Source organism: Paramisgurnus dabryanus, chromosome 15 (genome assembly GCF_030506205.2).
Source record: "Paramisgurnus dabryanus chromosome 15, PD_genome_1.1, whole genome shotgun sequence".
NCBI classification, from domain to species: Eukaryota; Metazoa; Chordata; class Actinopteri; order Cypriniformes; family Cobitidae; genus Paramisgurnus; species Paramisgurnus dabryanus.
This window is the reverse complement of record NC_133351.1, coordinates 13,519,850-13,538,843: the sequence shown is the minus strand read 5'-3', so window position 1 is coordinate 13,538,843 and position 18,994 is coordinate 13,519,850. Positions and strand designations below refer to the sequence as shown.

Sequence of the window (18,994 nt, the reverse complement as noted above, 5' to 3'; positions counted from 1 at the left end):
CCTTTATCATTATGCATTAGCTAACATAAACTAACAATGAGCAATACTTCTAGCATTTATTAAATTAGTTTGCGCTAATATCAGAATTTACTAATACATTTTTAAAATCAAAAGTTGCGATTGCTAACATTAGTTAATGCACAACTTGAATAACTGCGATGGCATTGACTAATATTAACAAAGCTTAAAGGAACACTCCACTTTTTTTGAAAATATGCTCATTTTCCAGCTCCTCAAGACTAGAGTTAAACATTTAATTTTTACCATTTTGGAATCCATTCAGCTGATCTCCGGGTCTGGCAGTACCACTTTTAGCATAGCTTAGCACATTCCATTGAATCTGATTAGACCATTAGCATCACTCTAAAAAATATCCAAAGAGTTTTTATATTTTTTCCTATTTAAAACTTGACTCTTCTGTAGTTACATTGTGTACTCAACAAAAAAATAAAAGTTGCAATTTTCTTTTATAATTTTTGAAAACTATACTCTCATTCTGGCGTAATAATCAAGGACTTTGCTGCTGTAACATGGCTGTAGCAGGCGTAGTGATATTACGCAGCAGCCGAAAATAGTCCCCTTAGAAACTTTCAATGGCCTATCATTGGGCCTCCTGCAGCCATGTTACGGCAGCAAAGTCCTTAATTATTACGCCAGAATGAGAGTATAGTTCCTAGCCATATCGGCCTAGAAAATCACAACTTTCATTTTTCTGTTGGTCTTAGTACACAATGTAACTATAAAAAAGTCAAGTTTTAAATAGGAAAAATAAAAATATCGAAACTCTTTGGTTATTTTTGAGCGCGATGCTAAATGGTCTAATCAGATTCAATTAATTTGTGCTAAGCTATGCTTAAAGTGCTAGCGCCAGACCCGGAGATCAGCTGAATGGATTCCAAAATGGTAAAAATCAAATGTTTAACTCTAGGGGAGCTGGAAAATGAGCATATTTTCAAAAAAAAGTGGAGTGTCCCTTTAATACATGTTTATAAAGTTAGTTCATGTTAGCTAATGCATTTACTAATGTTAACAAATACAACCTTATTGTTAAGTGTTACATTAATTTCTTAGAAAATCACAGAAAGTATCATAATTTTATGTAAAAGCCATGTACTGCATGATCCCATATTTGTTTTAGTCTAGACTTTAGTCTATTTAAGTCTTTAACAAATACATTATTTCTTTTTTGTTCTTTTGCCAGGTTCATAAAAGAACTATCATGATATACATTTTCTAAGATTGAAACATTATATAATGTTAAAATTGTTCTGAAAAATAATATTGCACAGGAAAGTGCTAAGCAAGGGAGGTGTCTATCTATCATTTAGATAGAAGTTGGTAGGTGGAAACCACTGTATGACTAATATTTATATATTAATTAACCTTTTCAAATAAATTTTTTCCCATTTTTTCCCAAATGTAAAATACACTTTGACTCAAATTATTTTAGTAGTAATTATATCACACTGGTCTTACAGTATCTGAAGAAATAACATTAGGCTCCGGGTTGTACACTAACAGATGTTGACAATGATTTATGCTACAGTACTCACCTTAGATATTTGTGTGACAAGAAAAACAGCTTCATATTTCAAGTATACACTGTGGTCTGTGTTACAAGAACAAATCAAATACAACATCTGATCTGTAAATGTACATTCAAATACTTCCAAATGTTTTATGCACAGCAGCTTTAAGAAATGACATACAACACTTGAATATCCTTTAAATCAGACATACTTATCTATGACTGATAGACTTCATTATACTGTCAGACAAGGTCTTGTTTTACACCATTGTGACATGTTAGGAAAACAGCCGTAAATGAGATATAGTTTCTCTCTTGAATAAAATTGTGAATTGTGCTAAAATATCGCTAGGTATTTTTTTTAACAGAGCACAATATAATGCACTATTAAATGCTAATCTACAGTAATACTGCAAATATCTGTAATGTTGTTTCGATATTTTAAAAGGTTAGATAATCGCTTCCTGAGAACAGCACCTGAAATTATCAGAGGTAACTAATAAGATGGGTGAAGCACACAAACAGACACACACAAAATGAACAGCTGAGGGATGTTGCTGTCATTCTTTATTTCTTTTAATGTGGGCAGCTTGTATACTCTGGACAGGGCCGATCCCAATAGCTACTCATAATATTGTTGATTTTGTAATTTTCAAATCTCATCTGAATAACTCGACCACATACCCAGAGAGTGTCATGGCCGCGATTAGGTCATTGGCTGAATCACGCAATCACAAAGGCCAAGTGACATAGAATAGGCTGTAAGTTGGTGGGGAATTATACTTGTGGGAGGAGCCCCTTCTTATAGGCTACCACTCCCGCTGCTGTGGCAAGACCCAGGAATGAGGACACGCCCATAAACTTTAGGAGTCCTCCAACCGATGGCAAGTTTCTTTCCCAGAAGGTGGTAACAAACGGCTGGGCTGGAACATCCTAAAGACGGGGTTAAAAAAACTTAATCAGCTTTTTCATGTCACTTTCATACCTGTTTTTAGAAATTGAAAATCAAGTCAAAGTCGTACCAATGAATCAGGGTCTGACTGCCAGATCTGACTTGCGTGGAGTTTTCCCATCGCACACAAAATCTGAAAGAAGAAAGCATATGGTATTTTAATCTGGTTTACTTGAGTTATAGATGGTAATACTGACTAATGAATTTGTATTTCCAGAAAGAAATATCAATGTCTTCAAATAACTGGTAAAACTGTTTTAATTACTGTAATTTTACATTTTAAGGTGAACCATTTATTTAAATTCTCACAAAACATAAAGCTAACAAAGAATAAAGCACGACTATAAATGAAATGATCAGGAAAAACGTTTAAAGGGGACATATAATGAAAATCTGACTTTTTTAAATGCTATAATCGGGTCCCCAGTGCTTTTATCAAGCTAGAAAATTTGAAAAAAATCAACCCAGTAACTTAGTTTTGGTAAACCATTTTCTGCAAGCATGGGAAAAAATAGGTTATTGAAATTTGGCTCCCCTTGTGATGTCAGAAGGGGATAATACCACCCCTTAATCTGCACTATTTAACCACAGAACTGCCATTTAGTGCAAAGATCAGCACATTTGCATTTTAAAGGACACACCCCAAAACAGCACATTTTTGATAACACCTACAAAGTGGCAATTTTAACATGCTATAATAAATGATCTATCAGTCCCTCCAGACAAAATGATTGATGATTCAATGCATAATCAGCCAAAGTCTGCATATTTATGCAGGGACCAAATTTTTTAAACATGCCGCACTTTCACAGCATAAATTGCAGATTTGTGCTCGCAAAATATGCAGGGCTTGCATGATTTCATAAAAAAGTCATATATATCTTAGTAGAAAGTTGAAAAATTTTGCATTTACTTCACACATGCGCAGCCATGTCCCCTGTTGTAATGGGAATGTTAGGAAGTGACGTAATTACGCGACGTAAACATCAATGAAAAGCTGCAAACAGTTTTTGCAAGTTCACATAGTTTTTGCAAGTTATATTGCATAAAATTGCATAAATATCCTGCATACTCCATCGTATTTTTTAAGAAAACATGCCGCAAGATCAAGGATTTTTGACCGAAACAATCACCAAAAAACTCAGCGTTTTTCTGGAAGAACTGAACTATGGGTTATTTTGAGCTAAAACTTCACATACGCACTCTGGGGACACCTATGATGTATTTTACATATTAAAAAGTATTGTGAAATGTCCCCTTTAAATTGAGTAAGTATGGAAAAATGAAAATTATGTCATTTCTTACACTTTGACACTTAAGTGGTTACAAACATGAATGAAGATATTTAGAAAAATGTTAATAACCAAACAGATCAAGGGCACCATTGACTTCATAATAATATATTCTTCTACTATGAAAGTCAATGGTGCCTGATCTGCTGTATTACAAACATTCTTCAGAAAATCTTTATTTATGTTTAGCAGAACAAAGAAATTTATACAAGTTTGTAAACACTTAAGGGTGAGTAAAAGATGACAGAACTTTTTGGATGAACTATTCCTTTAAGTGTGTATACAGCTAATGCCAAACCCTAAAATGAGCAAATACCTCTCTAGTCGCTCTCTCTCCTGCCTGTACGGCTCCCTCCATGTAACCGCTCCACTCAGTGGCCGTCTCAGTCCCGGCAAAATACAGTCTGCCCACCGGCTCCCGCAGGACCCTGGAACAGTGTAAGACACCATTCACATCAACCCAATACTCCAATACAAGGTAATGTTCAAATCATCCAGGAGTGACTAACCTGCCAAACTGTGTCATGATACCCGGTGGGAAGTAGGCAGTGTAGCAGCCACCAGAATACTCCTCCTCACACCAGTTCTTCTCCTCATAGTGCACAGGCTGAAGAAGAGACCACCATTAACTAAATAAGCATGTGCTCATTTGCCTAATTTCGTAGAATAAACAGTGAAAATAGGTGACAAAACAGTAAAATAAGCACGTCAGTAGTGGAGAGTTAAGTAAAGAGTTTCGGTAACACTTTACTTGAAGGGGTGTTCATAAGACTGACAGGACACCTTCATGATCATGACATGACACGTGAGGAGGTTTTATGCCCATTTGTGAGAATTGTCATTTAAGTGCCATTCGTTCAATTATGTCACTTTTAATGCAAAGATGACATTGTTTGATATGTCTTTGTTATGACACCAATACATCAAAAACATGATGTAGCAAACTTAAGAATCTACCTAGCTTGATGGGTTAACATTACATTAAACTGTAATTTAAATGTCATTAAGTGTTAATACTATGTCAAATAATTTTAAATACCTTAACAAAATGCAACAGACACATCAAAATATTATACTTAACTTTATGTATGCGCACAATACATAAAAAAATGACAAATAACAGAACTTGTTCTTCCTCACATAGAGGGTTCTGAAATTTTCTGACAAAACAAAACATTTAATCAATTTAATTGAATGTAATTTACTTTGCAGCGATATGGATCCAACGCTGCATGGCTTAACCCATTATTGTACTTTTTTCATTAAATTTTAGGTGAATCGGTCTCCAAATGCAATAAAATATATTTTTTTCAATTTTAATTATTATTATTATTATTATTATTGAATAATATTATTAAACAAATGGGGAAACTTTAAAAAAAACATTATGAACTGAAGAATATTCATGACATTGTTATAAAACAATATGACAGAGTCTTAATACTTAATGACATTTTAATGACAATTTAAATTTATATCACTGGTAAAAAGTGGTCAGTTATGTTGTTTTGGTAATGTCAAGTTGTCATGACAAGTTATGTTGTATTGGTTTATGTCAAGTTGTCATAACAAAGACATCTCAAACAATGTCATCTTTGAACATGATTAAACGAATGACACTTAAAGCAATATTCAATTTTCTTAAAAGGAAAAACCAGATAATTTACTCACCACCATGTCATCCAAAATGTTGATGTCTTTCTTTCTTTGTTCAGTCCAGAAGAAATTGTGTTTTTTGAGGAAAACATTGCAGGATTTTTCTCCTTTAAATGGACTTTAATAGAGTCCAACATTTAATACTTAACTCAACACTTAACAGTTTTTTTCAACGGAGTTTCAAAGGTCTATAAACGATCCCAAACGAGGCATAAGGGTCTTATCTAGCAATACGATTGTCATTTTGACAAGAAAAATAACAAATATGTACTTTTAAACCACAACTTTTCGTGTAGGTCCGGTCCAGCGCAACCTAACGTAAATGCGTAGTGACGTAGGGAGGTCACGTGTTACATATATAAAACGCACATTTGCGGACCATTTTAAACAATAAACTGCCACAAAGACATTAATTAGTATCAGTTGACATACAACAACGTACAGTAGGAACGGTCCTCTTTTAACACACTTGTCTGGGGGGGAGTTTCGCATTCGTCCTCTGTGACATCTTGACGTCATGACGTATTGCGTGGGGTCACGCTGGCGCATCACGACCGGATCTAGACGAGAAGTTGTGGTTTAAAAGTGCATATTTTTTATTTTTCTTGTCAAAAATGACAATCGTTTCGCTAGATAAGACCCTTATGCCTCGTTTGGGATCGTTTAGAGTCCTTTGAAACTCAGTTGAAAAAAAACGTTAAGTGTTGAGTTAAGTATTAAATGTTGGACTCTATTAAAGTCCATTAAAATTAGAAAAATCCTGCAATGTTTTCCTCAAAAAACATAATTTCTTCTCGACTGAACAAAGATAGACATCAACATTTTGGATGACATGGTGGTGAGTAAATTAACTGGGTTTTTCTTTTAAGAAAATGGACTAATCCTTTAAGGACAGTTGTCATAAATGTGCATAAAATCTCCTTCATGTTTATAGCACGTGTCATGTCATGAATATGAAGGTGTCATATCAGTCTTATGAACACCCCTTTAAGTAAAGTGTTACCAGAGTTTCAAAAGCACACCTGCTGGAGTTTGTTATGTAGGAGAAGTACTCTAAAAAAATGTTTTTTTTTTGGTGGGACTCACATGCAGTGCTTCCTCTGAGCCGAGTACGCGAGAATAAATTTCACAGATTCTTCTCTTTCTGCAATTTTTGAGAAGATGCAATCATTAAAACCCAAGTAAAACAAAATTTCCATCTCAAAGTACAGTCACCTATTTTACCAATATGAAGAGGAGGACACATCTACCTCTCCTCCTTTGTAAGACCCGCCAGTTTCCTGGATTTTCGTGCCAGAATGAAACTGGAAACGAGAAAAGATCACGGTTCCCCTCATGTTCAATATTTTCTTGAATCTTTGTATATCTCATACAATAAAAAGCTCAAAGCTTTATTTACCCCATTATAGCAGGCACAGACCCATCAGGCTTAGTGTCATCAAGCGTGAGACCAATAGGTGCATCCTCTTCTTCGATCACCATGCTGCCACAGTATCCTATAAAATTAAAAAACAGCCCAAATCAATACAGGACTGTGTACCAGATCATTTGATTTATAAAAAAAAAGTGAAAAAGATGCACAAACCCTTCTTCCTCCAGAAGTTCTCTTTGTAGTAAACCATACATTTAATGACTGAGCCCATGGGCACTCTGTGGATGAGCTGATTTCTCAAAGGAGGCAGCTCGGGGTTAAAATGGATCTTGAGGTTCAGTCCTGGGGGTATGGCAAGTATGACATATTTGGCCTACAAGAACAGAGAAGGACAGATGATTAAAACAAACTACAAATATATAGTACTGTGCAAAAGTCTTAGGCCACCGCTACCCAGTCTCACAAAGTTTCGTGATATAGTCACGTATTTTTTTGATTCTTTTTTCGTGCTATTATCACGAAATTTCGTGTTTTTTCGTGATCGTATAACGAATTCCTGTTTTCATGTGATTATCACGTATTGGTTACTCAACTGCTTTTTCCTATTTTTAAACCATTGTCGCTTCGGTTTAGGGTTAGATTTGATGCTTGCATTTATATATTGGTTTATACTATTTTTTCAGATTTTTTTTTTCTATGTCGCCTGGCGTTAGGGTTAGAGTTGGGTTTGGTTAGGGATGTCATTTTATGTAAATCTAACCCTAAACCGAAGCGACAATGGTAAGAAAATAGGACAAAACAGTTGAGTAACCAATACGTGATAATCACACGAAAACAGGAATTCGTTATACGATCACAAAAAAAACACGAAATTTCGTGATAATAGCACGAAAAAAGAATCAAAAAAATACGTGACTATATAACGAAATTTCGTGAGACTGGGCTGGCCACCATGCTACCATTAGATTTGTTGTTTTTGCAATTGTATAGTGATCATATATAATTATTTCTTAGTCTCTTTATTAGAATACAACCAGAAAATACAGGAAATGTGTATGTAGTATTAAAAACAGTATAAAAGTATAAGCTGAAGTGTTAAGTATTTACATCCTCTTCAACTTGAATAATAGTAGGCAGCAGCAGGATCTTTTAAACCTAAATAAAATTAAATCCTAATGTTTAATTCTATTCGAATAACTTCAGGACTTCAGTCTCCTAAAAAAAGCTCAAGATGTGTTTCATGCCAAGAGAGATCACACTAAATACTGACTAATGCCTGAAGAAGACATTTAGTTCTGAAAATTGTTTTGTTTTTAATTTTGTGTACTGTAATTTCTGTTTGTATCTTAAAAAAGGGTGAAAAATAAATATGGATGGACATTAAAACTGCGCTAAAACAACAAAGTTGGTTATGGTGGCCTAAGACGTTTGCACAGTACTGTATACATTGTGAAAAAGTTGATTTTGCAAGAAATGTTGCTAAAATAAGTGATTACTGAACCAAGTCTATTTCTGCTGCATGCAAGTCGTCTGTACATACATTTAATATGTGAATGAACTACTGATGTGTTGAATATTGTATCTCTTTCTATTTTCATGTGACAACTGATTACATGAAAAACAAGATACAAATAGACACTATTCTAAATATATATAAAATAAACATGAAACTAATTTAGGGACATGTGACAAATATGTTGTTTATCATCAATATAATTTATAACGTTTCGTTTGTAATATATTGAAAAAATAGCAATATATGCTTCATAGTATGGAGTATGCTATTCCCTGTAGGGTTAACACTACGCTTCTTAGTAGTATTAAGATTACTAAGATTCTTAATTTGTGTACATGTTGTCAATAACAACAAAATTGTCTTATAAAAACTCAGGACATTTCCATTAACACATTTCTGTGTAATTGCTGCTTTCTGCACATTCTCACCTTGTATATCTCATCATTAACTGTCTTGACCACCACCAGGTCTCCAGTCTGGTCAATGCTATAGACGGCTGTCTCCAGCTTCACACGGTCACCCAGCTCTTTGGCCATCCCCTCACTGATTTGACTGGAGCCTCCAGCAAACTTGCGCTCCTGTTTTACAGTAAACAGACTCAGCAAATGAAAGTCACACATCATGCTGTGTACAAGGTAAGATCTGTTTATTGGTTGTGTGAACATTTCCAGTATCCTAAAGCTTCTGTTATTATTATTCTGAGACCCATCAATTTGACATTCAATAAATGAGTAAGTTACCAAATATGACAATTCTTGCAATTTAGTCACCCTCATACTAACATAGATGTGCGATATATGACTTTACTTCAGTTGAACAGTATGTTCACAATAATACATGACACTTTGATCGCTAAATAAACTGAAATTATTCATAATCTGTTCACTTCAGAAGACATACTGTATATTATACCATGGGTCTGTTGAATGCTGTATTCTGATTGGCTGAGACGTTCCGTGGGTATGCATTAATTTCTGATAACCGCACACCTAACTTGTCAAATGTCTTTAAGGGGACAGAGAATGAAAAACCATTTTTACCTTGTCTTTGTTGAATAATGGTAGTCTACCCGCATTCACAAACATACAAAAAAAGCTAGACATGCTAAACATCTCAGTCTCATAGAAATTCCTCTTTTAGAAATGTCAGCCAGAAAACGGCCCAATCTGAAAAACTGATGCTTATGACATCACAGGCATCTCACTGCCCCTCCACTTTAAAATAATTGGCTACATTTTTTGAGTGGCAACAAAGTCAGCCAATCAGTAATGAGATTGCAAGTTAAGCCAGTGGGGGAGCCAAATAGGTGCAAAACCACTTGTTTAAAATCCCCCACCCTAATAGAGCTATCTGAGAGAGGTTTTTAGGAAGCTTCTAAGGCATTACAGACCCAAACAAAAAAATTGTTTACATGTCACATCACAGAACAAGAATAAATACCCCGTTTAATCATTCAATGTCACCTTTAAAAATAGGCACCAGAGCAATGTTTGTGGTAACTGTGGTATAAAAGGAATAATGCACACCCACGGCTTCGCGGGTGTGCATTATTTTCTTATAACTGAAAGGCCCGTCGTCAGTTATTCCTTACTTAAACCACTGTTAATTCAGTTTCGACATGTTGAGGTCCATTTAACAGAGGCGGACACTACTTGAGTATTTTAAGGAAATTTTTCAAGCATCTGTGCTTTATCAGAGTTGTGTCTTCGGGAAAAATTTACTTTACTAAAAAATGTTCACTACATTCTAATTATACTGTGTATTCCTTTTATATTGCATATTAAAATTGATTTAATACCTTATTACATAAAAATTTTGTACTTTTACTTTTCTTGAGTAAAAAATACTAGATGTTTAATTAACTTAAATATTAAATATAAAAACCAAAAACTATGATATTATTATTATGATAATATGCTTTGGAATGTATGTTTTCCAAAGAAAAACACGATAAAATACGAATACTTAAAAATGTACTTTTATGTAGAAAGTAAAAATACTTGAGTAGTGTCCGCCTCTGCCATTTAAGAAGATAACATTATGTTGTTTTAATATAAAATTGTTATTTTTTTAAACGCACGTTAGCACAGACTGCAATACATTTATTCACCAGCAGGTGTCACTGTAAGTCAGTGAACAATAGAAACATGATACAGCTGAGTGGAAATATTGTGAAAGACAAACTTTACAACACGTTTAGGAGAGAAAGAGTGCGACTATCAATCATATTTAACGCAGAACTAACTAAATACTTCCATTTTGGATTATCACTGTACTGCAAATCTGCCATAATCACGTAATAATAATATTAATACTACCTCAAATATTAATACCATACATGCTACCAAATAAAATACACTTGATGGGAGGCTCATGTTATAAGTGTGGCTCAGATATACAGTAGTGGTCTGAAATTATTTCAGTATATTACATAATCAGTTCAGGGTCAGCAAGAAATCCTCTTTTGAAGAGTCACTTTTTTGACTTTTTAGATAAATACATATTTTTATAACATGCTGTATCACGTCTTTAAACAGTAAACATTCTCCGTGAGGGCTATTTTAGGGTCAGACAGATAAAAAATGACTAAAGAAACAACTAGTGTTTGATGTCAGACCTAACATGATAAGCTAAATTTGAACATGATATTTGACAGATAAAATGGAGGATTTACACTGAATAATTGAAATGTCTGTTCATGCAAAGCTATTGAATGACTTCAGTAGACTTACTGAATACAACAGTCAGTCTGCTGAAGTCATAAGAGTTACATTAAATACTTAAACAGTGCTTATTAAGAGTTTAACAGGCCCCAATGAAAGTGCTTTTACTGTACAGAAAAGAGTGTGAATGAAATCACTTGCCATAATAACATTACAATACATTTGTGCATTCGACAGATGCTTTTATCCAAAGCAACTTACAGTGCATTCAACCCCTACACTTATTTATCAATGTGTTCCCAGCGGTTCAAACTTATGACCTTTGTGCTGGTAACGTAATGCACTACTAGTTAGACTACAGGAACACCATGTACAGTAAATTTTTACCCAATGCCCGTCTTAATAAAATGCATCTCGCTTTCGCTAGGCCTCTCCTTATAAAGGCCCATTTGAAGAGCGGTGGTTAACTAATTGAGGGCTAAAGTCCTGATGGTGACAATGACTTGCAGTTGGCAGGACCATTTGAATTGACCCACAGCTTGATTTCTATCACTCAAGCAAACAGCGGCTTTCCTCGGCTTCCTATATTCTCTGTTACGTGATGGTGTGTGAAGGCTAAAGCCCACATCTCTCACTCGCTCGCTCTCTCACGCTCTCTTTCTCTCCCACAGATGTTAATTATAATGTAAACACAAATGCTGGTGCGGTGAAAAAGCCAAGGAGACACACGCGCTATTGTGCAAACGCACATGTCGTCATGCCAGGGAGTCGCTCCTATGTCAGCGTGCGGCTTTTGGCGTTTACTTCCTGTATAATTAACTTGCCAAATGATAACCAACCGAGATAACACACCTGACACAGCGTATCGCAACATTACACAACAGCAGTACAGTTACTACGAACAATCTGATAGATAGATAGATAGATGGATAGATAGATAGATAGATAGATAGATAGATAGATAGATAGATGGCCTTACCTGCCCTCCGTTTGTGGTGGAGAAGATTCTCATAGTGCCACCGCACTGCTTGACGTACCACAGGAACCACAAAGCAGACACCTCATGGGGTTCGGATGTCACGTTCACATTGACAAACAGAGTAGCAAAGCGGCGAGCAGCCCTGTTAGCAACGAGCCAAAAAGGGGCACATGATAAACGGTTAAAATGACATGAGCAATGCTTCACTTTAACTGTGTTGTGTCTCCATACTTGGTCCAGCAAATCTTATCAAAGAGTTGATGCATGGTCATCTTGTCCCACTCTTCAGCATGGGGAGCCTTCCATGGAGCCTCCTTTGGAATCTAAATGATAGCACATATAGCTATAATCAGCCATTGGTCTTATCTGGTTTATGCTGGTCTTCCAGCTTGGTCCCTCGAAATGTGGCACACAGACCAGACTGGGAGAACAGCTATAAACAGATCAAGCAGCGTCAGGTGTTCATTCAAATCTAAGAAACGGGCACGATGTGAATACTGGATGTCAGATCGTGTTTCACGGTTCAGTTAAATTTCTAGTACCTCCATTCCCATCTTGTCCATTGTCCTCCAGAGGTTGTTGTAGTCAAGGTAAGCCAGAGGGTTCCAGACGGGAGGGAAAGGCCCTTTGAATGGATACGACTTGCCCTTGAAAAGTGAAAAGGAATTTTTAAGTAATCTTCAACTAGTTTACCACCAAATAATGAAAAGTGTCATTCTTATTTTTGTCATTGTTGATGTAATGTCTTCATCATAGCCATCATGACCTCATTATCATTATACATGTAACCTCTCTGTCTAAAATATACGTAACTGCATTTCGCTTGGCTTTGCCTCAGATCTGCTAATGAAGGTCGAGTTTTACAGCTGCGCTAATGTGACTAAGACATAAACAACTCGACCTTATCAATTCTAACCAAGATTTTAATATTTACTAGTAAAAAAGTGCCACACGAAATGAAAATCACTGCTCATTGTGATGGATATAATGTGGAATATATGTGATAAAATATCTAAAAATGTACATTACATTTCATTAGAAAATCCATAATCACAGATAATTACAATATTATTCTTATTAGTGGCAAATACACAGCCATATGACACAGGCTCTGGTGGAAATGCTTGGTCAGTATTATAATAATGACTTCATATCTGGATTGCTCTGTTGCTGTGGGACTCTTAAATGAGCACAGCTAGGCTGATTGATTAATGTTTGACTACAGATAAAAAAATGAAACTTTATATGTCAATATGAAGGGATTTATGATTGAAATAAAGTCCTTGATAAAGAAAAGTCCAGAGGGAGAGTTTGAGTATAATAAAGGTAACTGTGGCACTCAATGAAGCAACCTTGATGACTCAATAAACACCTGTCACATACTGCACGACTCTTGCAGACCTTTGGGTCTGATGTGCGGTTTTACACAGAAATATAATAATATATAAATAAAGAATATAATAAATAATATATGGAAATGTATGTTTATAATAAATTGTGTTTTTAATGTACACGGATTAATATTTAAATACCGATTTTATGTAGAAAACAAAAATCACTTAAAATGACTTTAGCTGGGTTTTCACAGGCAGGATAACATATGTGCATCATATCTTACCATATATATAAAAAAACTGTCCATTTTCATTTAGATAACGAATATAATGCAAGACACATTTCTGTTAACAACTTAAAATCTTACGTTAAAATACATTACACTGCTGGTACAGTACTGTGCAAAAGTTTTAGGCCACCACCACCAGACTTGTTATTTTAGAAGTTTTAATGTCCATCCATATTTATTTTTAATCTATTTTATTAAGATAGAAACAGAAAATAGAGAAAATATGTAAAAAAAAATTAATTTTCAGGACTAAATGCATCGTCAGTGTTTAGTGTGACTTTTCTTGGCACTAAACACATCTTAAGCATTTTTGAACAGAATGAAGTAAAAAGATAAATTTTTTAAAATAGAAATAAGGATTTAATTTCATTTAGGTTTGAGAGATCCTGCAGTTTCCTGCTATTGCTCAAGTGGATTGGGAGTTTACCCTAAAAACTTGACACATCAGTTTACATTTTATACAGTTTTTAATCCTATATACACATTTCCTGTATTTTCTGGATGTATTTTATTAAAGAGACTGAGAAACAGTTATATATGATCACTATAACATTTCAAAAACAACAAATCTAATCACGCATGGCAGCCAAAGACTTTTGCACATTACTTTATATGGACACCACTGGTGGCCGGTGACTTCTTTTAAAGAGGGCGTACGTTGCAAAGTTCGTCACAACATGTATGTAGCCTGTCATGTGTGTGGTTTGTAATTTCAAAATATGTGTCCGGCGCGTCAAGTGAACACATGTGTATCACGTGTTTTGTCAAAATAAGTGCCTGCTGCTCGCATAATCTCATTGCGTATATTTTGTGAACGTGAGCGGCTCTTTTTCATAAACGGTTTTGACGCGTGTGCAGCAGGCACTTATTTATCAAAACACATGATGCACATGGTTCACATGATGCAACAAACACATATTTTAAATACACGAGCAACACACATGACACTTCGAACAGATATTTTGAATTTGCGCCCCCTCTGAGTCACCAGTCGCCACTTATGGGCTTGTATATAAGGATTAAAAAGTGCTCTTCATTTCATGTTATCAGATATTCTTTATGCTACTAATACTTTCTTACATGTCTGTAAGAAATAGTGAAAGTGTGTGTGTGTTTGTGGTTTATATATATAGACAAAGCAATTTATCATGTGTCATAACTAATGGACTTTCAGCATATCATTTTATGAAACCCTGTATTTTTTACTGCTCACAGAAAACGTCTAAGTGGAACAAATTGTTTTCCAACAGGACCAGATGCACTTTGTTGGACAGATAAATGGATGAAAACACTTATTCAATTGGCACAGCACCATAAACTGCTGGTCAGCACTCTTAATGTAAGACATAGTGTTTTACTAGAATGTCTCAGTAGCAAAATGTTGTACACGGTGTAAAATCCCTTATTTATAACGTCCATCTCAAATTAATAATCAGTGTGACTTCTCTAAGAAATGAGTAAAGACATGTTTGCTGTGCAAATTAAAATAGTCCCTAAGGATTGTTGCATGTCACACTGTACGAGCATAATTCCAGCTATATGTCACACTGTGGGATCTCAGTTGTCATTATGTCAGACAACATGACGGTAAAGACAGACATATGCAGAAGTTCTTGGGCCCTATCTTGCACCCAGCGCAATTGACTTTGTCAGTGACGCATGTATCATTCGTATTTTGCACCGGCGCACAGCGGGTTTTTCCCTCTACAGACGCACGTTGGCAAACTAGGGAATGAACTTGTGCTCCCTGGGCGGTTCAGCGCAAAAAGGAGGCGTGTTGCGGCGCAAACCATCCCTGATGCTATTTTGCAGTTTCAAAAAACAATTGACATTACAAAAAACGTTGCGCGTGGTTCATTATGCTATTTTAAGGGCGCATGCTTGACCATAATGTATAGCGTACACACTTTGCTTATCTAATCTACACAGATGCAACAGTTATTTTTGCAAGTCATAAATTGTTACAATAAAAAATATTAACACATGAGATAAGGGGAATCATAGTGGTGAGCATTGTGGTGATAGTTTTTATTTATTGTGTGGCTGCGTTAAAAAATTCTCATGCAAATAACGATTAAAATATTTTCATAAGTTTGTTGTGTGGCTGTATTACGTTTATTTTATGTAAATAATAATTAAAATGTTTTCATAAGAAACCTTAATGTATATGAACTTGATTTGTAAGTTTTCTTTGGGGTTGGACCTTGCTTGCGTTTCTTGGGTATGATTTCAAAGCCCCCAAACCCTTTCAGCGGTGAGGGTGGACGCAGCGATGTCCTCTGCTGGCGTCAGGTCCTGTGTAGAGGCAGATCCACCTCCCGTTACACGGCGTGCCCGATTTATGCTGGCAAGCTTGGGATTCCCCCGTCTCCTGACATCATTGTAGCGCTTGGCGCAAAGATGGGGATGCCAGCTGATGAGACAATTGTGGCTATTTCCTCTCACGCCTGTTTAACCGACGCTGATTTGGGCGGGTTTCTCCTATCCCCATACAAACAACTTATCTGTCTTTGACTGCTCTTACAAGAACGTCAGTCTCCTCGGCTGTGAATTGCTCCTGGCGTGCGCCTGGTAAATCCGTCATAATAATAGCATCCCACCATGGAACTTGCGCCCTTGCGTTTAAAGGGAATGTTGGATGACGTTCTGATTGGTTTATTTGACGTTACGGCCAAACCACACCTATGAATAATGAACCTACTTCAGACAAACCCCTTATTGATTTGCGCCTGGCGCAAGAGTTATTTCTCCCGCCGGGAAAATAGCAACAGCGCCCAAGATCCGCCCACAAACTCACTTCCGCTTTGCACTTGCGTTTCAGATCGTTAAAATAGGGCCCCTTATGTCATACGATCACGATCATGTCTGAAAAGTTTTGATAAAAAAATTGACAAATTATAGTGCAACAGTCATCTGTAAACATGTCAAACTAGCAATCAAAGACTGCAAATTTTAGCCCAATATCTCATAGCAATTCATACGTATTTTACAAGGTGACTAATTAATATTAATTCCTACAACCACATTTGTAAATTTTTTTAAGATTTCCTTTTAGGGTTGCGGTTTCGTTATTGTTTATTTTATGATAATCAAATGTTTTTTTTTCTATTCACTTCGTACAAATGAATACAAATTAGCCAACTTGTAAAATACGTATATTATCGTGAGATCAGGCTGAAGATTGCAGAAATGTTTTAGGATTTTTTTAATTAGTCTAAACCAGTGTTAAGGTCTAAAGGGTTTATGAAAAAAAGATGCTCCCGTTTGCCAGATACTCGCATAATCTCATGCGTAGTCAGAGTTTAGTGTTAAGAGTGTCTTGCGTGTATTTTGTAAACGCGAGCTTCTCTTTTATCATAAAAGGTTTTGACGCGCGTGCAGCAGGCACTTATTTTGACAAAACACATGATGCACATGGTTCACATGACGCAACAAACACATATTTTGAAAACACAAGCAACACACATGACACTCCGAACACTTATTTTGAATTGGCGCCCCTCGGATGAGCAGTCATGAGCCGCCACTGTGCTACCACAGTGAGTTTAAGCTACAATAATATTAAGAAACATATTAAACGTATTTCTTATTCTCACATTAGTCCCAAACCTATCACAGACATAAAATGATCAAGTTAATCTCAATGAAACATGAGGGATTTTTATATATCATCTGTGAGACAGCCAGACCAATGCAATAGAGGGCATTAGATCGCTAACCATCCAGCAACAGGTCTGTTCCCATGGCGACGGAAGTAAGGTGGAGAGATGGAGTGCATCTCTTATGATATCCTTTCAGACACAGCAGAACGTTAAGCCTCACTATCACTAACCTCACAATGCTGCTCATCACGTCTCACGTGTATAAAATCTTCTGAACCTATTATGGTATGAGTATGCATACATTTGTCAAAAATCGAAATAGAGAAGAGCTACTAATATAAGCGACTGGTCACAATGCTGCTAAAAGTAACCATCTGTGGTTGAGTCATATTTAAAATGTATTTTGCTAACCAGATCAGTGGTAGAGCATTGCACAAAAGGTAATGGGTTGGAACCTAGGAAACATACTCATGAAAAATGTCTACTTTGTAATACACTGTACTTTAGATAAAAGCATCAGCCAAATGCATAAATGTAAATGTCAGCTTCTGCTTAACCAACGATCTGTTTACAATTTTGTCTGGTGCTGAAATTATACACCAACCACCAACTATTAAGCAAAAACACCAGCGATCAGATATACAATTAGCCACTGAATCCCTGTCCAACGTACAGTAATCATGGCAATAATACGCTAAAGCTATGTGAGAGAGCAGATGCATATGTGTTACAGACAAAGGCAGAGGAAACTGGGTCTGGCCTTTAGGATTACAGCTATAGAAAAGCTGATTACACCGGCGCCTCGGCTGCACGCTCACCTTAATAATAAAATGGCCTGCTCATTGTAAGGCCCTTTATTGGCTAATACTGGGCCCAGGCCAATACATGATTGCTGGGTAACAGGTGATACTGTAAAAGCAGTCATACAACCGCGTGTGGACACAGACGAGAGTGCCTACGTGAAGGGGAGATAAAAGATTTCATAATACTACACAGAAAGGAAAAGCAGATAATCTTCTGATAAGATCAATGATAAACTCAAAGGTCATTAAAAACACTGTATTCTCCTCTACTTAGCTTTACGGTGTGCAGTATTATACTGTAAAAAGCAAATAGTGTCAATTTATTAAACTGAAACTAAAGTTTAGAGGTTATAAACAATGTATGTTTTCCCTGAAAACCCCAAGTATTTAACATGTCTGAGCAGGTCTGGGCTGTGGTTTTCAAGTGACAATTTAATGCTGATGTCAACATTTTAAATGCTTTTACAGAACTGTGTTTTCCTGAGACGTCAAATGATTTATTAACATGTATAAATGACTAACTCATGCATTGTCCATGGTTTGTAGAAAGATAAAACTATTGTTTAAACAGTAGGAAAGTTTTGTTGATACAGTGCTGGTGATCCAGATAAAATACATAGCATATTTTATTTTATCTATGCATAAAATAAGCATAATTTTTATCTATTAATGTAATTTACTTATAAAATAGCTGACCAATACTTATTTTGCAAATTTAAGAATGCTGCTCTGAAACACTTTGTTCTTATTCAAGCTTTAATACGTAGTTTTGGATTAAATATATTTAACATGTTTTAATTTGTTTGTCCAACCACTGAGTGTTTTAAATGAGTTTGAAATTGTCATTAATTTGCAGTTCTGTCTTATAGACCGTTTCAGCAGTAACAACATAAACAAGCGGCTGTCGCGTTCCGCACGTAACTTCCGGTAAACTCCGCTAAGAATAAATAACAACAAAGTTCTTTAAACGTAGTTTATTTATATAACAAGCAAAAAAACAACACATA

At 35.8% G+C, this 18,994-nt stretch overlaps 1 protein-coding gene across 1 annotated transcript in view; it reads right to left on the bottom strand.

Moving 5' to 3' along the window:
- Positions 1-2,078: 2,078 nt before the first annotated feature.
- The window catches only part of mao (monoamine oxidase), a 38,933-nt gene continuing 22,017 nt past the window's right edge, over positions 2,079-18,994 (bottom strand). Inside the window, exons 4-15 of the mRNA XM_065251860.2 lie at positions 12,501-12,605; positions 12,190-12,281; positions 11,959-12,100; positions 8,745-8,894; positions 7,014-7,173; positions 6,828-6,924; positions 6,679-6,732; positions 6,515-6,572; positions 4,282-4,379; positions 4,089-4,200; positions 2,551-2,613; positions 2,079-2,461 (exon numbers count right to left, since the gene is read on the bottom strand). Of these exons, the coding sequence (XP_065107932.1) occupies positions 2,306-2,461; positions 2,551-2,613; positions 4,089-4,200; positions 4,282-4,379; positions 6,515-6,572; positions 6,679-6,732; positions 6,828-6,924; positions 7,014-7,173; positions 8,745-8,894; positions 11,959-12,100; positions 12,190-12,281; positions 12,501-12,605 (1,287 nt within the window). The 3' untranslated portion in view covers positions 2,079-2,305. The remainder of the gene's footprint in view (positions 2,462-2,550; positions 2,614-4,088; positions 4,201-4,281; positions 4,380-6,514; positions 6,573-6,678; positions 6,733-6,827; positions 6,925-7,013; positions 7,174-8,744; positions 8,895-11,958; positions 12,101-12,189; positions 12,282-12,500; positions 12,606-18,994) is intronic.